The following is a 20,862-nucleotide window of genomic DNA, read 5'->3' as shown; positions in this document are numbered from 1 at the left end:
CAATGTAACGAGGTAGCTTGTATTATCCTATTTTAATTTAACAAGGTCGTTTGTAAGTACTATCCCATATCTGATATTCAGGATAGACAGCAAATGCTATATAAGGATTGGGACAAGAACCTTTCAGAGGTCCAGACATGAAAATTTGAGTGGTTAAATAACTTGTTTAGCTCACATATTTAGCAAATGACAGTGTCAAAATTTTAATGCATCATAAACTGACTTCAAGACCAATATTTCTTACACTGTGTGGAGTCTGTTTCTGACAATTACCAGTCATTTTAATCTAAGCTTCTATGTATATATAAGCAAGTTCCTATATATATACATTTGATTCCATTATGGTGGTCCATCCAACTGCTGTTCACAATCACATGCTTTTTTATACTGCACAAACATACGGTGGCATATTATTTGAAGGTATAAGTTATGATAGGTTAAAGAACTATATTGAAAACCATATGCTAACTGCTAAAAAATACAATAATAAAGAAAATAAGCCAATAAAGGCTAGATATCAGAATCATAAACAGTACTCAGTTAATTTGAATGAAACAAGAGAAAAAAGAAATCAAAAGATAAGGCAGACAAAACAAATGACAATACATTAGATTTCAACTCAATCATATCAATAAGCACATAAAACATAATTTGAAAACACAAATTAAATATGAAGAATTGCTTTCTTTATAACTCACTTGAAATCACAAGAGTAGGTCAAATGTAAAGTGACAAAATATATACTATATCAAAGTAGATTTGAAAGTGAAAATTATATTAGGAATAAAGAATCATCCTATAATGGCAAATGATTTAGTTCAAGAGGACAGTTATCTAAAATGTTTTCTATTTGCATTGCCTGAATACACTTGCTTGCTTCACCAGACCTAGCAGGCAAGATATTGGGTGATTCAGGTACTTATTAAAGCCTTGTTTTCTCAGTGGCAAAGCAATTAATAAAACTCTAAGGCAATAGTACAAAATATAAGGCAAAATAGGCCAAATATTTGGGACTTCCCTAAAAATAATTTATGTATATATATTATATATAAATATAACATATAATAAATTAGTATACTCATGCTCATATATTATACAGTACATATAACCATATAATATATACGTTATATAACGTACACAATATATTTTATTATATAGTATGTAAGAGTACATCTTTCCAACAACCCGGAGTGAACTGAAAGACTAAATTAGTAGCTGCCTTTTGTGGGCTTACAAATGTACCTGATACATACTAAGTTCAATTAATAACTATTATTACATAATGTTGGGTTATAATTACTTAAAGCTTAGTAGCCAAGATTCTACTTGAATTTTCAGTTAGATGACATGAATTGAAATAGGATAATACCACAGAAAAGTAGGTGGTTGTTTCCAATTCATGTGATACAAAGAAAAAAATACCTTGGTAGTTATTTAAGTTGGAATTCAAAGTCAAAACAAAGCTGGGAAATTTCTATTCATAGAATGAAACAATGATCCAATAAAAATTATGTATTACATGGAATGTTTTTGAATCAACCAAAAGTTAATAACCCCAAATTTCCGTTGATAAAAAAGTTATATTTTAATGCTGCCCTGCTGTCTTCACCTGTTTGTTATTATGTGCTCCATTCAACCAGAATTATGAATTTAAATATTGCATCTTCTGAAACAAAACATTTATATCCAAATTGGTTTTCAGAAGGATTAGAATTGGGCAATTTCCGTTTGGTTTGGAAAACAGTAAAGTAAATGTAGAACATATTTCATTTTTTCATTTGATATAACATCAATACTGCCAACACCGAATCCATCACTAAAAACACACAAATGGATGATACTATCAAACTGCATAAAATATGAAATTAACATAATACTTATAAATTTCAAAATACCAAAACAAGCCTTTTTGCTTTTTCTTTTAAAAAATCATACAGCTCTTCTTATCTTTGATAGAATGAGGTAAAACAATTATTTTCATATTAAAAATAATTGCTTAAATTCCAACCTACATTCACTGTTTGTGTGTGTGTGTGTGTGTGTGTGTGTGTGTGTGTGTGTGTGTGTGTGTCAGTCGTGGGGCTTGAACTCTGGGCCTGGGCGCTGTCCCTCAGCTCTTCAGCTCAAGGCTAGCGCTCTACCACTTGAGCCACAGCACCACTTCTGGTTTTCTGGTGATTTATTGGAGCTAAGAGTTTCACAGACTTTCCTGCCCGGGGTGGCTTTGAACCGCAATCCTCAGATCTCAGCCTTCTGAGTAGCTAGGATTACAGGCGTGAGCCACCAGCGCCCGAATCTTTTGACACTCTTTTGACACTGAAGCCAAACAAAACTCTCTTAGCTGAATGAGCATTTATGTCAATCAACATGGGAAGAAAACATCAAATAAGCCGATTCTTCTTTGCCTTGCCTGGAGTATGAAATATGGGATCATAGTTGCCACAGTCTTAATAATGCAACTGAAGTTTATCCGTAACTTTTGAGACTGCCAAGCCATCTTTTTTTGCATAGCATGCTCACTCTCTCGACCGTGTAAGAACATTTGTCATTGTGGCCCATGAGGCGATGAGAGAGTTAAGAAAGACAAAGCGAAAAGCACATGGGGACCTACAACCTAACTGTTCTCTGAGTTGCCTCCCAGCCTCCAATCATGCTTCTGTCAACCAGAGAAGATTCAAGTTCTCATTATACTTAGTGGCCATGTCGAATTTTTTGCAATGACTATACACCACCTATATACACCAAGGGCTTGTACCACTCAAAAAAGGATCAAGGCAAAAGTAACATTCAAACATAGGTCAAATCCTAACAGAGCATTCTCCAGTTGACTTAGCTTAATGCCTACTGAAAGAATGGCCGAATGTGGAAAACACAAACCCTGAGCAAAATCAGAAAGCCAACGTGGTTTAGGTTGACTGAGGTCATCAATATCATCACTACTAACTATTTATCTGGATTTTTGCCATTTACAAAGTGCTCTCCCATAAAATTATTGCATTTAGTCCTTTCATAGAAATAGCAAACTTACATTTATTATTAACTGTATTTTTCAGGGAAAACAACTGAAAACAGCTGAGATTTGGCTCACGTCACTAACAAGTGAGAAGGAAGTTAGCTACTATTTTCCTCAAAACTAGCTGCAGAAGTCAGTTTTTCCACTGTTCTGCTAGAACATGTGTAAACAGAAGGATCAATTGAGAGTAAGGTTCCTTGTCAAAGTCATCAATTGTTTCTAAAACTCTCTGTATTCTTAGAAAAGTACCATTATTAACCAGTTCCCAGGTTCTTTTCTCTACATGACCTAAGGAGTCAGAAATTATTTTGTTCAGTTAAATTTTCTCGTAGATTCAAAGACACCCTTAAACCCTGAAAGACAACCTTGAAACCAGCAAATAAGAGATCCTTCTCATTGATGTAGTTCTAAGACAACACCAGAAACTAGCTTAGGAGTAATAAAATCTGAAGAAATCACAGTGATGAGTATTTCTGATATATACTACCCCAAAATAAGGCTAGCTGGAATCTAGTGGCTCAAACTTTTTTAATTTTAGCTACTCAGGAGGCAAAGATTTGAGGCTTGTGGTTCAAAGCAAACCTTGACAGCAAAGTCCATGAGACTTTTAGCACAAATTAACCACCAAAAAGCCAGAAGTAAAGCAGTGGCTCAACTGAGAGAGCACCAGCCTTGAGCAAAAAAGCTAAGGGACAGTGCCCAGACCCTGAGTTCAAACTTCAATACAGGTACGAAAAACAAAGCAAAGCAAAGCAAAACAAAACAAAACAAAATAAAAACAGAAAAACCAAACAGGTAATGAATATTCAATAAAGAATATTTCCTAGCTCTGAACTGACTATACTCTACAATCTGACCACGTTCAGTCAATGAACCAGAAGCACTGAGAAAAGGGATTTAAGACATAGCAAATAGCAAAATGAGATGTTAATGAACTTCAAAGGAATTACCCAGACTAGCACATTAAGTGTTTGCAATGTGTTCTAAACTCAAAGCTTACAAAGTCTTGAGGAGGGAAATCAAAACAGAGAGGAAACAACGGCAGATTGAATAAAATTATTGGTATCACTTTCTAAAACACTTTCTAAAACTAAAATAAACTTGAAAAGAAAATTTAAATTACAAGACACATAACTCTACTTAGATAACTACATTTTACAAAGAAACGTGTCAGAGGTGCAAATCATTTTACAGTGTATTATTTTATAAAATAATTGCATGTTTAAACTCTTGAACATCCTTTCTCTATATGAATTCATTTGGTCATCCCATCAACCCAGTGGTATTTGTAGAGCTATTATCACTATGTTACACATGGAGAAACCAAGGAATAGAGTTTATAGCAGTTGTAATGTTGGTATATGACAGGCCAAATAAGGTAAGTAACCCTACTGGCTTCCTTTCACATTCTCTTTTACTTCCTTTTTGATCTTTTCTACCTCTTAGCTCTTCAGTCTCTAACACAATAAATATAAAAGGCTTTTCACAAATTAACTCCAGAAAGCAGTTTCAGCACATCAATGGGAAGCAGAGTCCTGTTGATAGGAACTATTCACGCTAATGTCAAAGACTGCAATTACTATTTTTTATTTTTTTATTATCTTTAGTTGGAGAAAGAGGTTTTGATTCAACATGTCATTTTATGAGTACAATGCATCTTGATCAATGGCCAAAGACTACTTTTAAAAGTATTTTCTTATATATACAGACCTGATCTGTTCTATAGAGATAAAAAGGTACTTAGGAAACAGAAGAATTACCTCTTCAAAGAACAGTGAAATGGTAGATTGGAGACAATACTCAATCCAGAGGATCTGCCCCAGTAAATCTGCAGCTAAACCATCCTGGCACATGTATGAATGACCAGTCCCCTTGACTGGGAGGAAAGCTGGTCTTGTTCGGCCTAGCAGAACTGAGTGTAGAATCAACATTGGCTCTTCACTACTCTACAGAAATGATTTTGAAACAAACTGGAAGAGTGTGTTCGTAATAACTGTGCACATGTGTGTGTGTTTGTTTAATTAAAGAAGTTATGACCTGAATTTAATAGTAGAAGAATTTTGGGTACTGCACCCTAGCATGGGAACTTGAGCATTCTTCAGCGTTCTAAGTTTACAATATAAATACATTTTGAATTGTTAAGAATAAAAAGGAAAGACTTTTCTGCTTCCTCAGAAGTATCGTTACCATTTATGCAGCCAGGAAAAAAAAATATCATCTCAATAAGTTATAGATCAAATTCAACAATTTGAATTACTTATTATGTTATTGAAGAAAACTTCCTTCTATGTCCACTTTATTGCTTCACAATTATGACCAATTTGTGTTTGCTTAGAAGATAAATTACATATTGTGGAATAAAGATAACTAATGTATATTGTGAAGTGAAGATATGCTATGAAAGAAATATGGAGACACTGATTGTGTACCTACCATGTCTAAGATACTTGCTGTAAAGAAGACACACTAAAGGTCAGGAATTTTTGTAATATGAATGACTTCATAAGGAAAAATATATTTCAGAAATGTGATTTCTGTGTAATACTTCGAAAGACTATCACATTAGAACTGTACTTTAAAAGTTGCATAAAAGTAGGATTTGTCAGAAAAAAAATCTATAATAAAACTGACAACCTTTGCAAGTTTTAAAGATAATAAATTATATTTCCTTACTGTGGAACTATTATAGACTACACAGGGACTCTGAATGGCTACAGACTGCTTTCCTAAAGTCAACTTAACACTATCTAGACATATGCTAAGATTTAAGAATTTATTTTAAAAGTATGAGAGGATAGAGAAGAATGAACTCTACATATTAATACTGAAAATGAGAAATGGTGTGACTACAGTAATCATTTGGGAAGTTGCTTGTGAAGTTAAATGCGTGGTAAGAGCTACCAATTCCACTCCTAGGAACTGATGATATCAGATTCATACCATAAATTTAAGAAAAAAAAATCTGTCTGAAAATAAACAATATACAGAAGCTTTGTCCCTTTTATAGACAAAAACAAAATAAGCTACTCCACCACATGGTGATGAGTGCAAAAAAAGGAATACTCAACAACAACGAAATAATAACTCTTCATATGCAAACAATTTGGATGACCCTCAAAAAGACAATGATGAACAAAAGAGACCAGACACAAAGAAGTATAAAAGCATACCTTGTTCTATTATACTGTGACTTAAATACTTTGCACATGCTTTTGTATATTGAAGGTTTGTGAAAATACTGCATCAAGAAAATCTATAGTTCAGATGACTTTTTTTTAGCAAGGAAGTATTTTTCAAGTGTGTATATTTTTTTAGATTAAACACTATCATATACTTAATAGAGCATAGTGAAAACATAATTGTTATATGCACTGGGAAACCATAAACCTCATGGGACACTTTAAAAAAAATTTTTTTACTGTTTTCTCTATTGAGGTGGTCAGGAACTAAATCCATATTATCTATAAGATATGCCTAGCTACTCAGGAGAAAGAGACCTGAAGATTAGTTAGAAACCAGCCTGAGCAGAAAATTCTATGAGACTCTATGTCCCATAAACCACCAAAACGAGCCCCAAGTGTTGCTGTGGTTCAAGTGTTAGAGCACTAGCCTTGAGCAAAAAAAGTTCAGAGACAGCATTAATGTCCTGATGCTGAGTTCAGGCCCAGGACTGGTACCTATAATATATATATATATATATATATATATATATACACACACACACACACACATATACATAGTCAGATTTTATATATATATATAATGTATATATAATCATATAATATATAATCACATATATTATGTATAATCACATATATATTACATATACTTATTTATTTGAAATACTAGAAAAAATGTAATCTGCAGAAACAAAGTGGCTTCTTGTTTTCCTGTGGCCAGGGATCAAAGGTGGGCATGAACTTGGAAAAGGTACAAGGCAGCTTCGGGAAGCACCAAAAATTTTACATCTTGACTACTGTGTTAATTATATGAATATAAATTTTAACACTGCTTTGAATAATCTAAAATCACATGTCTTCTACACATGTATGTCATAATATAAAAACTTTACCAAGAGTTTAACAAAACTTGGAAATATCAGATTTTGAACAAAGGAAACTATATAGACACTTATTGTACTTATTGTTCCATTCAGATCATAGTAAGGCCCACTGTTGATTTCTTTGAACATGTTAAGAGAAAATGAAAATTAAAGCAAATTAGGATGAGTTGAATGGTGAGTTATCTGAAAATATGAAAAATACATCTTGTTTGTATTGGTAACAAGATAAAATAAAGATATATAAATAGCTAGTGCACATCTCAGAAGCTACTTTCTCGCAGGGAGAAATATGGTCTACTTAGTGGACATCACACATAGATTTTGTTCATAATATATTAAAAAAAAATCCCAATTACAACTCAGACTAAGTATCAAGTCCTACTTCTTGAATGTTTATTATCTCCCAGATAATAAACAGTCGAAAGTGAGCTTTCCAATTAAGTTATTGAGTTCAATTGCTGAATTTGTCTTTTCAGGATTGTATATGGCATATGTCTTCTAAATTCCCTTCTAGATAATATTATCTCTGTTATAAAAATTGAAATAAAATTTCATAAGTCAAACTGAGAGTAACTGCTGCATGTCTCATTTCAGTAACAAATAACTTATTTTAAAAATAACTTATTTTAAAAAGCATGTTTCTAGTGTTGTATGAAAGGAGAGAAGGTTAAAAAGCATGTTTCTGTTCATAACTAACATATACAGGACAGAGCTCTCATTTGGTATAACCAAACTAATAGGAAAATTCCACCTTGTTGGAAAACAAAGTATACTTTAGAATGATTCTTTTTTTTTTTTTTTTTTTTGGTCAGTCATGGGGCTTGAACTCTGGGCCTGCCTGGGCACTGTCCCTCAGCTCTTCAGCTCAAGGCAAGCACTCTACCACTTGAGCCACAGCGCCACTTCCGGTTTTCTAGTGGTTAATTGGAGATAGGAGTCTCACAGACTTTCCTGCCCGGGCTGGCTTTGAACCACGATCCTCAGATCTTAGCCTCCAGAGTAGCTAGGATTACAGGCGTGAGCCACCGGTGCCCGGCTAGAATGATTCACTTTTCAATGAAATTTTATGCATTACTTATAGCCAAAAAAGAAATGACACAGAACAATAGCAAGCTATATATTTCCAGCGAAGGGAGAACTTAAATGAGTGCTTTTTCTATTGTTAAGGGCAAGGTAGTATGGGACTTGTTCCCTGACACATGTTAAGAATGAACAAAAATAAAAACTATAGGTAAATACTAAAAGTAAGCCAAGTATAGTTGGATATTAAGAATGAGGGCATATGCGTGAATATATATATCAGGGCCTAGCAAATTCACTTCCTACTTTTCTCTTTCCAGAAAGCAAGGACTTCAATTTGGAGATTTAAGAAATCTCAAGAAATTAACTTCACCTTTGACTCCTTAAATGGAACATACAATTGCACATACAATAGTTCTGAGGTGGGAAAATGATCAACAACTGGTTGGGATTAGATGCATGGACACAAATCCTCTTTTTCTAAATCCAAGTAAATGTGGAAATTAAAAAAATAACACTTCGGAGCTCAGAAAAAAAAAAAAAAAAAGAAAGAAACGAGACAATTATCCCCAATACCAAAACCCCAAGGCAAAGGAATGGAAATCACTAACCTGCTGAATCATTCCCAAGAAGCCATCTCTTGGGATTTCTGAGTTACATAAGCTAATGGGTTTCATCTGTGGCTTCAATTCATGAGATACTTTTAAGTTACCTTGTTAAGACCATTCATCTGGACAATGCAAAAATCATTCTGCAACCCTATAGTTCTTCAGGAATTCATAATGACCAAAATGTGCTTAATACATGTGCAAAATATTCATTTGGTTTATCTTGTTCTTGCTGTTTCGGTACAGGGCTTAAATATGTAGCCAGGCGAATTTTAAGATAAGCACACAATCCTCCTGCCTCCGCCTCCTAAGAAAGGCAGCTAAGCACACTGCCTGATAAATAATATTCATTTTTCAAGAATACATATACAACTGGCCAATTCTTGATGTATTAAAATTATTATGTTTTATTAACTGCAACAAAAACCTCAAAAGAAAATTGACTATAATTCTGGTTTTGAACTTTAAAGCATCTTTCCTTTCTCCTATGTAGATATTTCTTTTTTCTGCCTTTCTTTTGTTCGGTTGTTTTTTGGTTTGGGAGTTTTTCATTGTCAGTCGTGGGGCTTGAACTCTAGGCCTGGCTGCTGCACCTCAGCTCTTCAGCTCAATGATAGCGCTCTGCCACTTGAACCACAGCACCACTTCCAGTTTTCTGAGAGATAAGAGATAAGAGTCTGACAGACTTTTGTGGCAGGGCTGGCTTTGAACCGGGATCCTCAGATCTCAGCCTCCTGAGTAGCTAGGATTACAGGCATGAGCCACTGGAGCCTGGCCTTTTTTTTTTTTTTTTTTTTTTTAAGATGGGGAGGATTGAACCCAGGGAATTGCACATCCTAGTAATCTATACTAGGATTTAGCTATACATTTATATACTACTTACACCAACTTTAAAACTTGTAAATGATTTTAGTATCCAATCATCTCCTCAATATGTCTTAGCAATATGTCTTAATGCATGTAGTCTGTAAGTCTTAAATCAGAGGGTGAAAACAGAAAAAAAAAAAATGCCTTCTCTACATTCAGTCTAGAATAACCGATTAGAAGCTGTTCAAAAGACAATCTGGAGGGTTAGTTCCAAATGTAGACAAATGTAGACAGTGTAAGGATAAGCCTTCGCAAAGCGTCTCAGTATACTTAGATTCATTCCCAGACTCAAACAAATCAAAGCCCCAAAGATACAAATACAGATCATCAAACAACCCAGCTGCAAAGTTATCTGATTCTAAAATAACTAAAAGAATGCTGTTATTAAAGAAACCTTGAATTAATGTGACCTGTCATTTTAAACATTTCAGCTAAGAACTATAGAGAAAAAAATCATAATGAAACACTGGTAAGAAAAGACTTAATTGGTCTCACTTACCACTTTGGGATATTGAGAACCATTGCAGATGCCAGTCTATACTCCTCTGATAAAAATCTCTGAATAAAAAAGAAATAGGAGGCTGTCTTTGGTGAACTTCAGGTAAAAAATAGTCACTTCAATTTCATTTTGTCCAAATATCACTTGAATGAGAAAAAAATTTAAATACCTAGAGGCGTCTGTAGAAAAATTTTAGCAGGCCAATACTTTGTCAGATATTAGGGAAGAAAAGCAATACCAACAATTCAGTCACTCTAATACATAAATGAGGTTCTTATTGAAAAAGAAAAGTATTTAGAATTATACAGAAAGAGAAAATATAAGCAATTTTGTTCTTTGCAATTCTGTGAATAATTTATCACCTCTAATTGGTATGTATCTATACATATATATGTACATTACATTTAAACTCATTTGAGCTTTTCTCACAGAAAAGTATATTAATCCCAATTTTGTTTAAAATAAAAATTTAGGTAGCAATCAATTTAGGGCTTGTTTCAGAAAATAGTATGTCATAGTAAGAAAATTTTGTTCTTTTAATGATTTCCTATTGCTTGCCAAGAACAAACAAAATAGAAACATGATACAATAAAATAGTCAAAAACCATGAGATCACAAATTTTATTTCATGCCTATATGATATATATTTTTCCTCCATTGAGACAGCGTTCTTCTTATAATGTGAACATTTAAATTACTTTGAATGGACCCCACAAGCAGACAGACCTAATGATTCACGATTCTTAAATTTATAAAATAGCTGTATCTTCCCTATGTGAACCAAAGTGAATCCCGAATCCTGAGGAAATTCATCAGTCGCCTGACAACCTCTTCATCGTTTCAGTAATGAGTCTCAGATACTACCTAAAGTGGTCTATTTTAATCAGATTATACTGCTTGGGGCTTGCTAAACTTTATCGAGATGTTAACATTCTCTCAATCAAAAATAAGAAAATGTCAACCACTATTTCTTAAGTACTTTCCATGCTCCATTCCACCCAAGTTTTTTAATTGTTTATGCTAGACCACTCAGTGTTGCCTCTTAGATACCCAATTGTTCTTTTTTATCAGTCTTTTTTTCTCTACTTCTTCACACAGTAAATAAAATTAGTCAATGTGTACTCAATTCATTATTTTTTCTTAATATGTCATAGTTTTTCCAAAAAGCTAACAAAATTGTAATTATAATTACTGTTCTTTCCAGTTATCGAATAATCCTTTAGCCCTGTTTTATGTTTCTATTTCCCACAAGGATTTCCAACCTTTTTATCCATTAACATCATAGTTTGTCTATTGTATGATTATTTGTTTCAGTCTTTAAGTCTTTGTCTTTTATTCATGAATAAGCTTTTGTCAACTAAAAGCAACATCCAGGTCATTTTAAGGTATGTTTCTTTAATTTTATTTTCTTTTGGTTATAGTCACAGTTCTTTCTGGATTTTTTGATATGTATAATATTTATTACACATGGAAAAATGTGGCAATAAAAATAAAAAGTCTGGGCCCTATCCTTTTTGTTTGAAAAAATTGTAGCCTTTGTTCTTAAGAAGCAAAATTAGTAATGTGAATTAAATTTATATTTCATTTGGATAAATTTGCAGAAGGCCCAAGGTATTTCTAAGCTCTTCCAGTTTGGAAGGATCAAATTTCTATCTGACTCCCTGTAATCTTAGGTTACACAGACAGGTAAGGCCTACTCCAATGACTGAACCGGTTCCTTTCAAACTTTAGAAGCTGATGGCCTTAAGAGATATTAGGCTCTCGTCATGAGGAGAGCTGTCCTCACGAGAGCCTGTATGTGTGAAATACGTATCTATAGATCTATAGAGAGGTAGATGTGTATCTATAGATATATCTATGATGTGTTTCACGCACATCTGTCATATCTATAGCTCTATATCATATAGGAAAGAGTTCAGCTTCCTTGCCCTTCCACTCTCTTCCATATGAAGACACACCATCCCTTGAAGAGGCCAGAGCACTCAAGGTGCTCTCATGGAAGGAAAAGCAGCTTTCACCAGACATCTGGAGCCTTGATCTTACACTTCTCAGCCCACAGATCTGCGAGAAAATAAATTTCTGTTCTTTACAAATTACCCAATCATGAGTATTTAATTATTGCAACAAAAAGTGAACTAAGACAAGGTACTTACTCTTAAATCACAGACCTTTTCATTCTCAATAACATGACTTAATAGAATCACTCCACTATGCTTAGGACCTTAAACACAGACATGCTCATTTTCACAGCCAGTATACTCTCAAGCTCTTCCCAGTCTCATTGGCACCTGTACAGACAGACCACCCCTCAGCCAGATACTCAAAGTGAATGAATCCCTTTGCAAAATTCTGCCCCCATTTCAGTTCAGCTCTCTCCTTTCTGCTGTCCTGCTCCAGAGGTCAGCTGCTTCAGCAGACCTAAACTTTGATTTCTGCCTTTTTCAGTTCACCATTTCTGCTTGGATTCCACATCCTTGTCACACAATCAGGAAATTGTGCTAAGGCAAAAGTCAGAGAAGATGTTGATAGATGATGGGTGGACACACATATATAGAATTATTTTTAAAATATATTTTCAATGCTTAGAAATACACAAATTCCTCTTATATGAGGTTCTCACATTTTACTAGTTTTATCATTGTTTGTGGCAGGAAGATTAATCCAACACCAGTTACCCATTAAGGCTGGTAACAGTGCTAGTCTACATTGCAGTAATATTCTGTTCTCTCAGATTCCTAAGTTATATTTCTTCTCTCTTCATGCCTACTTTGTGTATCTTATAAATCTGAGTTGAATACATACACAGTACTAAATAGTTCTGATCAAATACCTTAGAACTAGCTAGGTAGGGTCAAGCTTACTTGTAATCCCAGAACTTGGGAAGTACATTCAGGAGAATCAAAAGTTTTGGTCACTCTGGAATCATACTGAGACCACATCTCAAACAAAGCAAAAACTTTAAGACTAAAAAATGATGGTAAGATCTTTTTCACAAGATTTATAGTTTCTAAAGTTTAGGAAATTAATGTTTTAAAACAAATTGAAAAATGCAAATTGAAAAAATATCCTCCCATGCTTATTTCCTTTCTTCATAAATAACAGCCTAAGAAAAACACCAATTCAACACTTTGATGGTATCTTGCTTTGCACATCCTTTGATGAGATACTGCTCTTCACATTCTTTCCTCAAGTACATTTGCCTATTGTAATTCAAGTTAAAATTAAAGACAGAAATTCATGTTATAAGCAGTTTCCTCACTTCCCAATTTCTAACACTGGTTTGATTTCACTGGAACAAATGCAAATGTCTTTCTAACTACATTTAAAGACTGGTAACATCTATCTGTCCTCATACAAACCATGGCAGCTTTAAATTAAACAAAATTCAATGTAAATGTAGAAATCTTTGTATATTTAAAAGCCATTTTCATGGAATGGAGAGGCCCACAAATGAAGCATATGTTTTCCAGTTTACTTTAGATCCTAGATGTGTTCACTCAATACTTAGAGATACTCAGGGTCAGTTTATCCATTAGACACAGTACCTAGAGAAGATAAATTGTCAGAGGTGCCAGAGGACTACAAACATCTTTTCAGTTCTTGTAGAACAAAAGAGAAACTGAAAATTAGGTCAAAGAAAGTATTTAATAAACAATTTTAATATGTAGCAATATTGAAACAGAATACATTGTATATTATAGTGTATTATATATTACAGTTTATTATATTATAGTGCATATATATTATAGTGTATTATGAAGACAAGCATCATTGACAAGGGCTTTCAGATTTGTTAGGAATATCTATCTGGTCTAGCATGTGAGATGCGCCAGGTATTTTTCTTTTAAATTAGACAAAATATTCATTCTTGTCCATAGGCTCTTCAGGAGGTATGAATTCATCCTTTTTCCACTGGTCTTTATGGTTTACAGGAACTGAAGTCACTCATAAATTACATGGGCAGGCCAACAATTGGAAGAAATATAAACAAATATTACTCTGAGTAACTGGACTTCTTCACAGCCCCTTTTAAGTTCTAGTCTAGGTTTTATCATCACAACTACCTTACATCTTCTTTATGTATTTCTACAACAGAGAAATAAATCTGATGTCTTCCCATTTCAAAGACCTCAGTCACTTTGAAGCAGCCTACAATGTCATAAGTTCCTTAGACAGGACTAAGTAGTAGCTTTCACCCACAATGCACTTGGATAATAACCTCCAGACTGACTTAGCTGACTTGGGTCTTCTGGCTTTCCAGGTTCTCTTAACTACTAAGATGTATAACTGTTCAATTAAGGATAACATTTTTGAATATGAAGGATCTGGTAAGTCTCAGGAGAATGGATCCTGTTTAATTTTTTTTCTGAAGTTTCAGTGACTAGAATACTATCTAACTATCTAACATATAATTAAGGATTCAATAAATATTTACAAGACCATGTATATTTCAACAAGGAATAATCTTCTAATAGAATATCATGCTCTCTAGCTCATTATTATGTAATTCTTTAAGGGGCTCAACTTTCTTTATGTCCATCCTAACATTTATATTCACTTTGCCAAATTTTAACAACTCCTTTAACACGACAGATTCTGAATTAAACATTATTCATTAAACTACATACTTGGTCATGTGAACAGTACAAAAGCTACTTGCCCTTGGAATATTCATACAAAATTCCATGTTCATCCATGAAGATCACCTTTTATTTGCTATGTATTCCATGATCTTTATACTTCAAAGCCTCTGTACATATTACTTCCTCTGATGATATCTTCTCTATTGTTTCAAGTCCACATATAATTTCACCTCTTCAGAAGTCAGTACAAGAAGCACGTGTCCTAACCCTCTCCCCAGTTGGAAATATGCTTCCCTAGCAGCAAGATGAATCTTCTCTAAAACACTGAGCTCAATTTTGTAATTGTTTCATTTATTTGTATACTGACATTCTAGATTATATTTCTCTTACTAGAATATAAATTTATCAAGGTTAGCCACTGCATTTACCCTATTCTCCATGGAGCACCTACCCATTAGCATAGTTCCCAACATTGCGGCACATTTACTTTTTGGTTTTTTTTTACAATATAAAAAGCTTTGAAGGTATTTACCAGTTTACAAGGACTGCCTTTACTCTAACTGTGGCTGAAGCAACTAAATTTGTACTTCATGATGTTGCTCTCTTGACTATTGCATGATCAGACCAAAGTGGACATATGATCCACTGTGCTGTACATATATTCTCTCTCTTGGAAATTTGAGAACAAATAGGAACTCGGGTCTCTGCACTTGTCATCCTAATCAATTAAGGACTATGGCATGTAACTATGGTCATGTGTATCTGAAAGCACCAGAAATAAAATTTACAAAGTGAAGATAGAAGAAAAAACTAGAATCAAGCAAAAAAGATTCTTGCCTTAAGTATCGATAACCTTATTGATAGCAAATTCCAAGTCCTCAGGAAGGCAAGGTGTCCTTTGGGTATTAAAAGCTATTCCAATCTCCTTTCACGTTTCTGTTTCTGCATAGATGTATAAATGGGTTTATGATATTTACAACTAAAAGAACATTTAAACAAGATATTTTTCTAACTACACATAGCCACTTTACCCAGACCACACAGAGGCAAAAGTGCAGAAAGCACAGAAGTGGAGGTGTCTCAAGTAGTGGAGCGCCAGTCTTGAGGAAAAAAATAAAAATAAAAAAATGTAGGAAGCAAACAATGTACCCATGGCTCTCACCTATAATCTTAGCTACTCAGTAGGCTGAGATCTGAGGAATCAAGGAGGTTTAAAATCAGCCCAAACAGACAAATCCATAAGACTCTTACATGCAATTAAGCAGGAACAATACATGACAATATTTATTTGAAGACCAAAAATACCTAAAGTAAACAAATACTACTATGATTCCCCTAGGCAAACATTTGCCAACAATGGACACTCAAGTCCCAAATCACTTTTTGTAAAATAAAAAGTTAATTTTGGAAAGATAATGCAAATTAACCCAAAATAGAAGAGAGAAAAGCACTGAAATATTTGGAGTACAAATGAACATAAGAAGAATTTGAAACTCTCTACCTAATGGAATCCTATTGCTCACACACACACAGGGACTAAGATGGAAAAAGCAATATCTGAGCCAATAAAAGAATCTCATGCAAGCCAACCACTTCAACATGTGTATCCATTCTGGTCATATCTACAGCTTACAATTTCTTTTTTTGCTTTTTTAAAAAATTGAGCAATCTACTTTTTGTTAGGAAGTTAAGATCTAAATGACAAAAATTGAGCCGGTTTCTTTTTTAGCTCAATTCAAAGTATCTATTATTTTCCAAGCAGCAAATGTAAATATTAAAAACATTCATGCTGTAGATATTTAGCTGTTTTCTGCCAAATTAATGAAAGAAAAACACTGCACTTTGAATTGGTTAATTATCATGAATCCTTCTGCAAAGGGCTCCTGCTTGCAAAATGAAGCCAGCTTTTGTTGGCACACTGCCCTAATATTCAGAGACTAGACTATAGGCTCCACTGTACATGGGAGACATTTAGATTTTGGCATCATTCATTAGCTTACAAATTATCAGTCTTAACCACTATAGATATTCAACTGTCTAACGTAAACAGGGCAGAAAGCACTTTCAATTAATAGGGATGCACCACATTCTGCTTCTTTGAAATTTTAAGAGCTAGACTTGGAAAACATAATGAACAAGAACACCCCATTTACATATCTTAGGTGAAGGCTACAGCAGCAAATTTAACAGAAATCCTCTGGTGACAAAGCTACTTTCAAGGCAATATTCTAAGAACAATGCAACTTCCAACAAGGGGAAACTTGGAGAAGTTCTTTTTCTTCAGGGTTAATAGAGTTACTACAGGTGTAGACCTCCAGGGAGCACATAGAGCTCCAACCTCCCCATGCCCGAGCATTTGAGATAGCATACTGCCTTGCCTATTTCAAACCTGTTAAAATAGCTATAGCATTATTGAAATCCTATTTTGTTTCCTCATTTCTTCATGCAATTCCCTTCCTTACAGAAGTTGCAAGATTGGAAATGACCTCCCTCCTGTCACATATTTTTCTTTAAAGCAGACTAGGAAAATATTTCTCAACGTCTTCAAAGACATATACCATTAATACTATTTGAGGAAGATTGAGAGACATGGAAGGAAAAGAGGAGAATGATTTATCCCTTTTGCTTTTCCTCTCTATCTCTACCCCTCTGTCTCTCTTTCCACATTATTCTAAATGTAGAAAACTGAAAATGTTTCCTCTAAAATCAGAAATGAGACAGTAATGTTCGTTCTTGACACTCTTAAACACAGTTCTTAAAATCTTAGCCACAGCAACAATGAAACAAAGAAATTAAGACAAAAAGGAAAGGATGAAGTTAAATTATCCATTTTCAGGAGTTAGGATCTTATAGTTAAGACATTAAAGACTCTACCAGAAGACTCTAAAATATAACAAAGTAGAAGGATATGAATCACTATAAAAATGACATTTTTATATGCCAATAACAAACTCATTAAAAAGGAAGTTGAGAAAACGATCCCATTCAAAATCGCCCCAGGAGCAAGCAAAGTAAGAAGGCACAGGCTAAGTTCAACCTCTAGTACTTTCTCTCTCTCTGTCTCTTTGTCTGTCTGTCTGTCTGTCTGTCTGCCTGCCTCTGTCTGCCTCTCTCTCTCTCCCTCTCTCTCTCTTACACACACAAACGCGTGCGTGCGCGCGCATGCGCACACACACGCACGCACACACACACACACACACACACACACACACACACACACACACACACACACACACACACACAGTAGCAAAAAGGTAAATAAAAGAACCCTTTCAACATAATGGAAAAAGAATCTAGAAAAAACTTCCCAGTAACATTTGAAGGTGAAAGATTGAATGCTTCTCTACTATGATCAAGAACAAGAGAGGGGGCTTAACGTGTTCAAAATTGTGTTGTGCTCCCAGCAAGTAAAAGAGGGTAAAAATAAATGTCCAAGTTTTTGTTTTTGTTTTTTAAAAAAAGAAGTAAACTCTTCACAAGTACCTGGTCTTCTTAGCTAAAGGCCAGACAGAAAATATAATAAAGCAGCTACAAGAACAATTGAGTTTCAGAAGGCTGAAGATAAAAGATCAATATTCAAAAATCAAGTCTTTGTCTTATTTACCAGCAACACAGCTGGAAGGTGTAATTCAAAATAAATAAATACTAGTGACAATAGCATCAACAAATACGAAATACTAAGGGAGAAACCTGACAAGATCTATAGGCTGGAAGCTACAAAAATAGTTCTGAGTAAAATTAAAGATCTAAATAAAAAAGATGTAATTTGCTCATGGGATATTTGACTCAATATTAAAATGTTAATTATTTCCAAAATGAATCTAAAGATTTAATCTAATTCCAACTCCCATCCCAGTCAGCTTTTTTGAATTGAAATTGACATGCTAATTCTAAATTTTTAATGGCAATGCAGGAAATTGAGAAGAGAGCCAAAACAACTTTGAAAGCAGAATAAAGAAAACAGGAAGTCTAATGCTCTCTGATTGATATCAGCAATAATCAACACAGTGTCTTCTAAGGTAAAAACATAAATATATAATTATTTATTTATTTTCAAATTCCAAAATTGACTCACATATAATCCATCAACAGAAATGCAAAGATATCCCAGGAGACAGAAGATAGCTCTTTGAATAAATTGTGTTGGAAGAACTGAATTATTTTTAAATGAACTTTACTAATTGTTTATCATATATAGAGATATTAATTAATTCAAAATGGAATGTAGTGGGCTGGGAAGGTGGCTCAGTGGTAGAGTGCATGCCTCACATGCATGAGGCCCTGGGTTCAATTCCTCAGCACCTCAGCATCACATAAGCAGAAAAAGCCGGCAGTGGCGCTTTGGCTCAAGTGATAGAGCTCTAGCCTTGAGCTGAAGAGCTGAAGAACAATGCCCAGGACCAGAGTTCAAGCCTGATGATTAACCAAAAAAAAAAGGAATGTACTGCATAGGATAACGTAACAGTTCTTATGCTACTAAACATGTATACTGGGGCTAAACAACCAAGTAAATGAATGATGGGAGTGATTTCTGTCACTTTCAGAAATAAAGAACTATGCTAAAATGAATCACATGGATTAGTCCAGTTGTAGCTTACAACACAAATTAATAAGTAAAGAAATAATCATATTCAGGTATATCCATGGGTTAGAGAATATACACATATTCTCCGACCTTTTAGACAAGTGATAACCCAGCAGTTTATTCAGCGTCTGCATCTCAGTCCTTACATAACATAATACAAAAAATGAACCAGGGCTCCATTCAAAGGATGAATTATTCTAGAGCAAGGGCATAGAAAATGAAGGGCAAGCCCAGGTAGCTGAGTCAAAAATAAGGGGAGAAGTGGGGAGTGAGAAGAAGGGAAGGGTAAAAGGAAAGCAGGAAAGGAGAAAAGCAGAGAGAGAAGACTGGGGCCAAGGAGCATTCCCAAGGACTTAACTAGAATAAGTTGGGCAATAAAATAACATACTAGTTAAATCTAAAGTATGAAATGAATACCCATAAATCTATATTGGCATAACACATGATTAAATAAATGAATAAATAAAGGAATGATGACAAATCTTTATTACAAAATATGAAATTATTTATGAAGATACCCACCTCTAGGACACAAGACATAATTGACTCATCTCTAGTCCCCTTGTCCCTTGAGCCTGAGCTAAACTTAACAACTTACTCCAACAAGCAGAAGGTAACAAGGAAGGGTGAAAAAGATTAATTTTATAGTGAAGAAAGCTGACTAAAAAATTCCTCAGTCATATTATAAGGTATGGTAATTTCATTCTCACCAACTTACTCAAGTCTGACTCCATTATACTGTGATAAGAAGGCTGCTTCTCCTCAAGACCCATAACCTCCATCTAATCAAGAAAAAGCCACGAGACGAAAACAAGTTGAGAAATAGTCTACAAAACATAGCCAACATTGCTCAAAACTGAAAAACAAGGAAATAGAGAACTATCAAGAATCAATGCAAACTAATAAGAAATAAAGACAAAGCACAAGATAGAATCAAGGAATGAATTTTTGAACAGAAATCAAGTTTTAGAGGAAAAACTGGCAAAAGCCAAGTAAAGCCTGAGATGTAGTTATTAGTAATGTACCAGTTCTGGGCGCTTAGTTTTGACAACTCTACTTGGTTATGTAAGACATTAATAATAGGAAAAAGTGAATGAGGGGTATACAGGAACTCTATGTACTACCTTTGCAACTTTCTGCAAATCTAAAATTATTCCAAAGTAAAGCTTTTACAAAAATGGGTTCTAAACTTAAATGTAAAAAGCCATAACACTTCTAGAATATATGAAATAACTTTTAATCATGAGTTAAGCAAAATCGTCACATATAGTAGCAAGAGCACAATCTATGAATAAATAAAATAAATTGGATTCAACAAAATTAAAGTCATACTCTTTGAAATGCACACTATGGGAATGAAAGAAAAAACAGACTAGGAGCTGCAAAGCACAAATCTCATAAAGAACAATGTAGATAAAGACCTCTAAAAACTCACCCAGATTAAAAACTGGGCAAAATAAATTTCAACAAACACCAGAGAAGATAAGAAGACACATAGATGGCAGATAAACACATAAAAAGGTAATAAACATTATCGTCTACCAAGAAGATGCACATGAATCCCACAAAGAGAAGATACTACCACCTATTAAACTATTTTTTAAAAAACCAAACATCTTACAGA

At 34.2% G+C, this 20,862-nt stretch overlaps 1 protein-coding gene and 1 non-coding gene across 8 annotated transcripts in view; one reads left to right on the top strand and one right to left on the bottom strand.

The window, feature by feature from the left end:
* Rfx3 (regulatory factor X3) overlaps positions 1-20,862 on the bottom strand; it is a 239,868-nt gene that overhangs the window by 142,505 nt on the left and 76,501 nt on the right. The window contains exon 2 of one of the 7 annotated variants that reach the window (XM_070035665.1): positions 10,071-10,129. The exons of the other annotated variants lie outside the window; for them this stretch is intronic. Coding sequence (XP_069891766.1) covers positions 10,071-10,129 — 59 coding nt within the window. The remainder of the gene's footprint in view (positions 1-10,070; positions 10,130-20,862) is intronic. 7 annotated transcript variants of the gene reach the window in all.
* Positions 18,885-18,962, top strand: Trnav-cac (transfer RNA valine (anticodon CAC)). The gene has a single exon. It is a non-coding gene; the product is annotated as a tRNA-Val (tRNA).

This window comes from Dipodomys merriami, unplaced genomic scaffold (assembly GCF_024711535.1).
Source record: "Dipodomys merriami isolate MVZ:Mamm:240054 unplaced genomic scaffold, mDipMer1.0.p SCAF_26, whole genome shotgun sequence".
Lineage (NCBI taxonomy): Eukaryota > Metazoa > Chordata > Mammalia > Rodentia > Heteromyidae > Dipodomys > Dipodomys merriami.
This window is presented reverse-complemented; position numbering and strand designations above follow the sequence as displayed.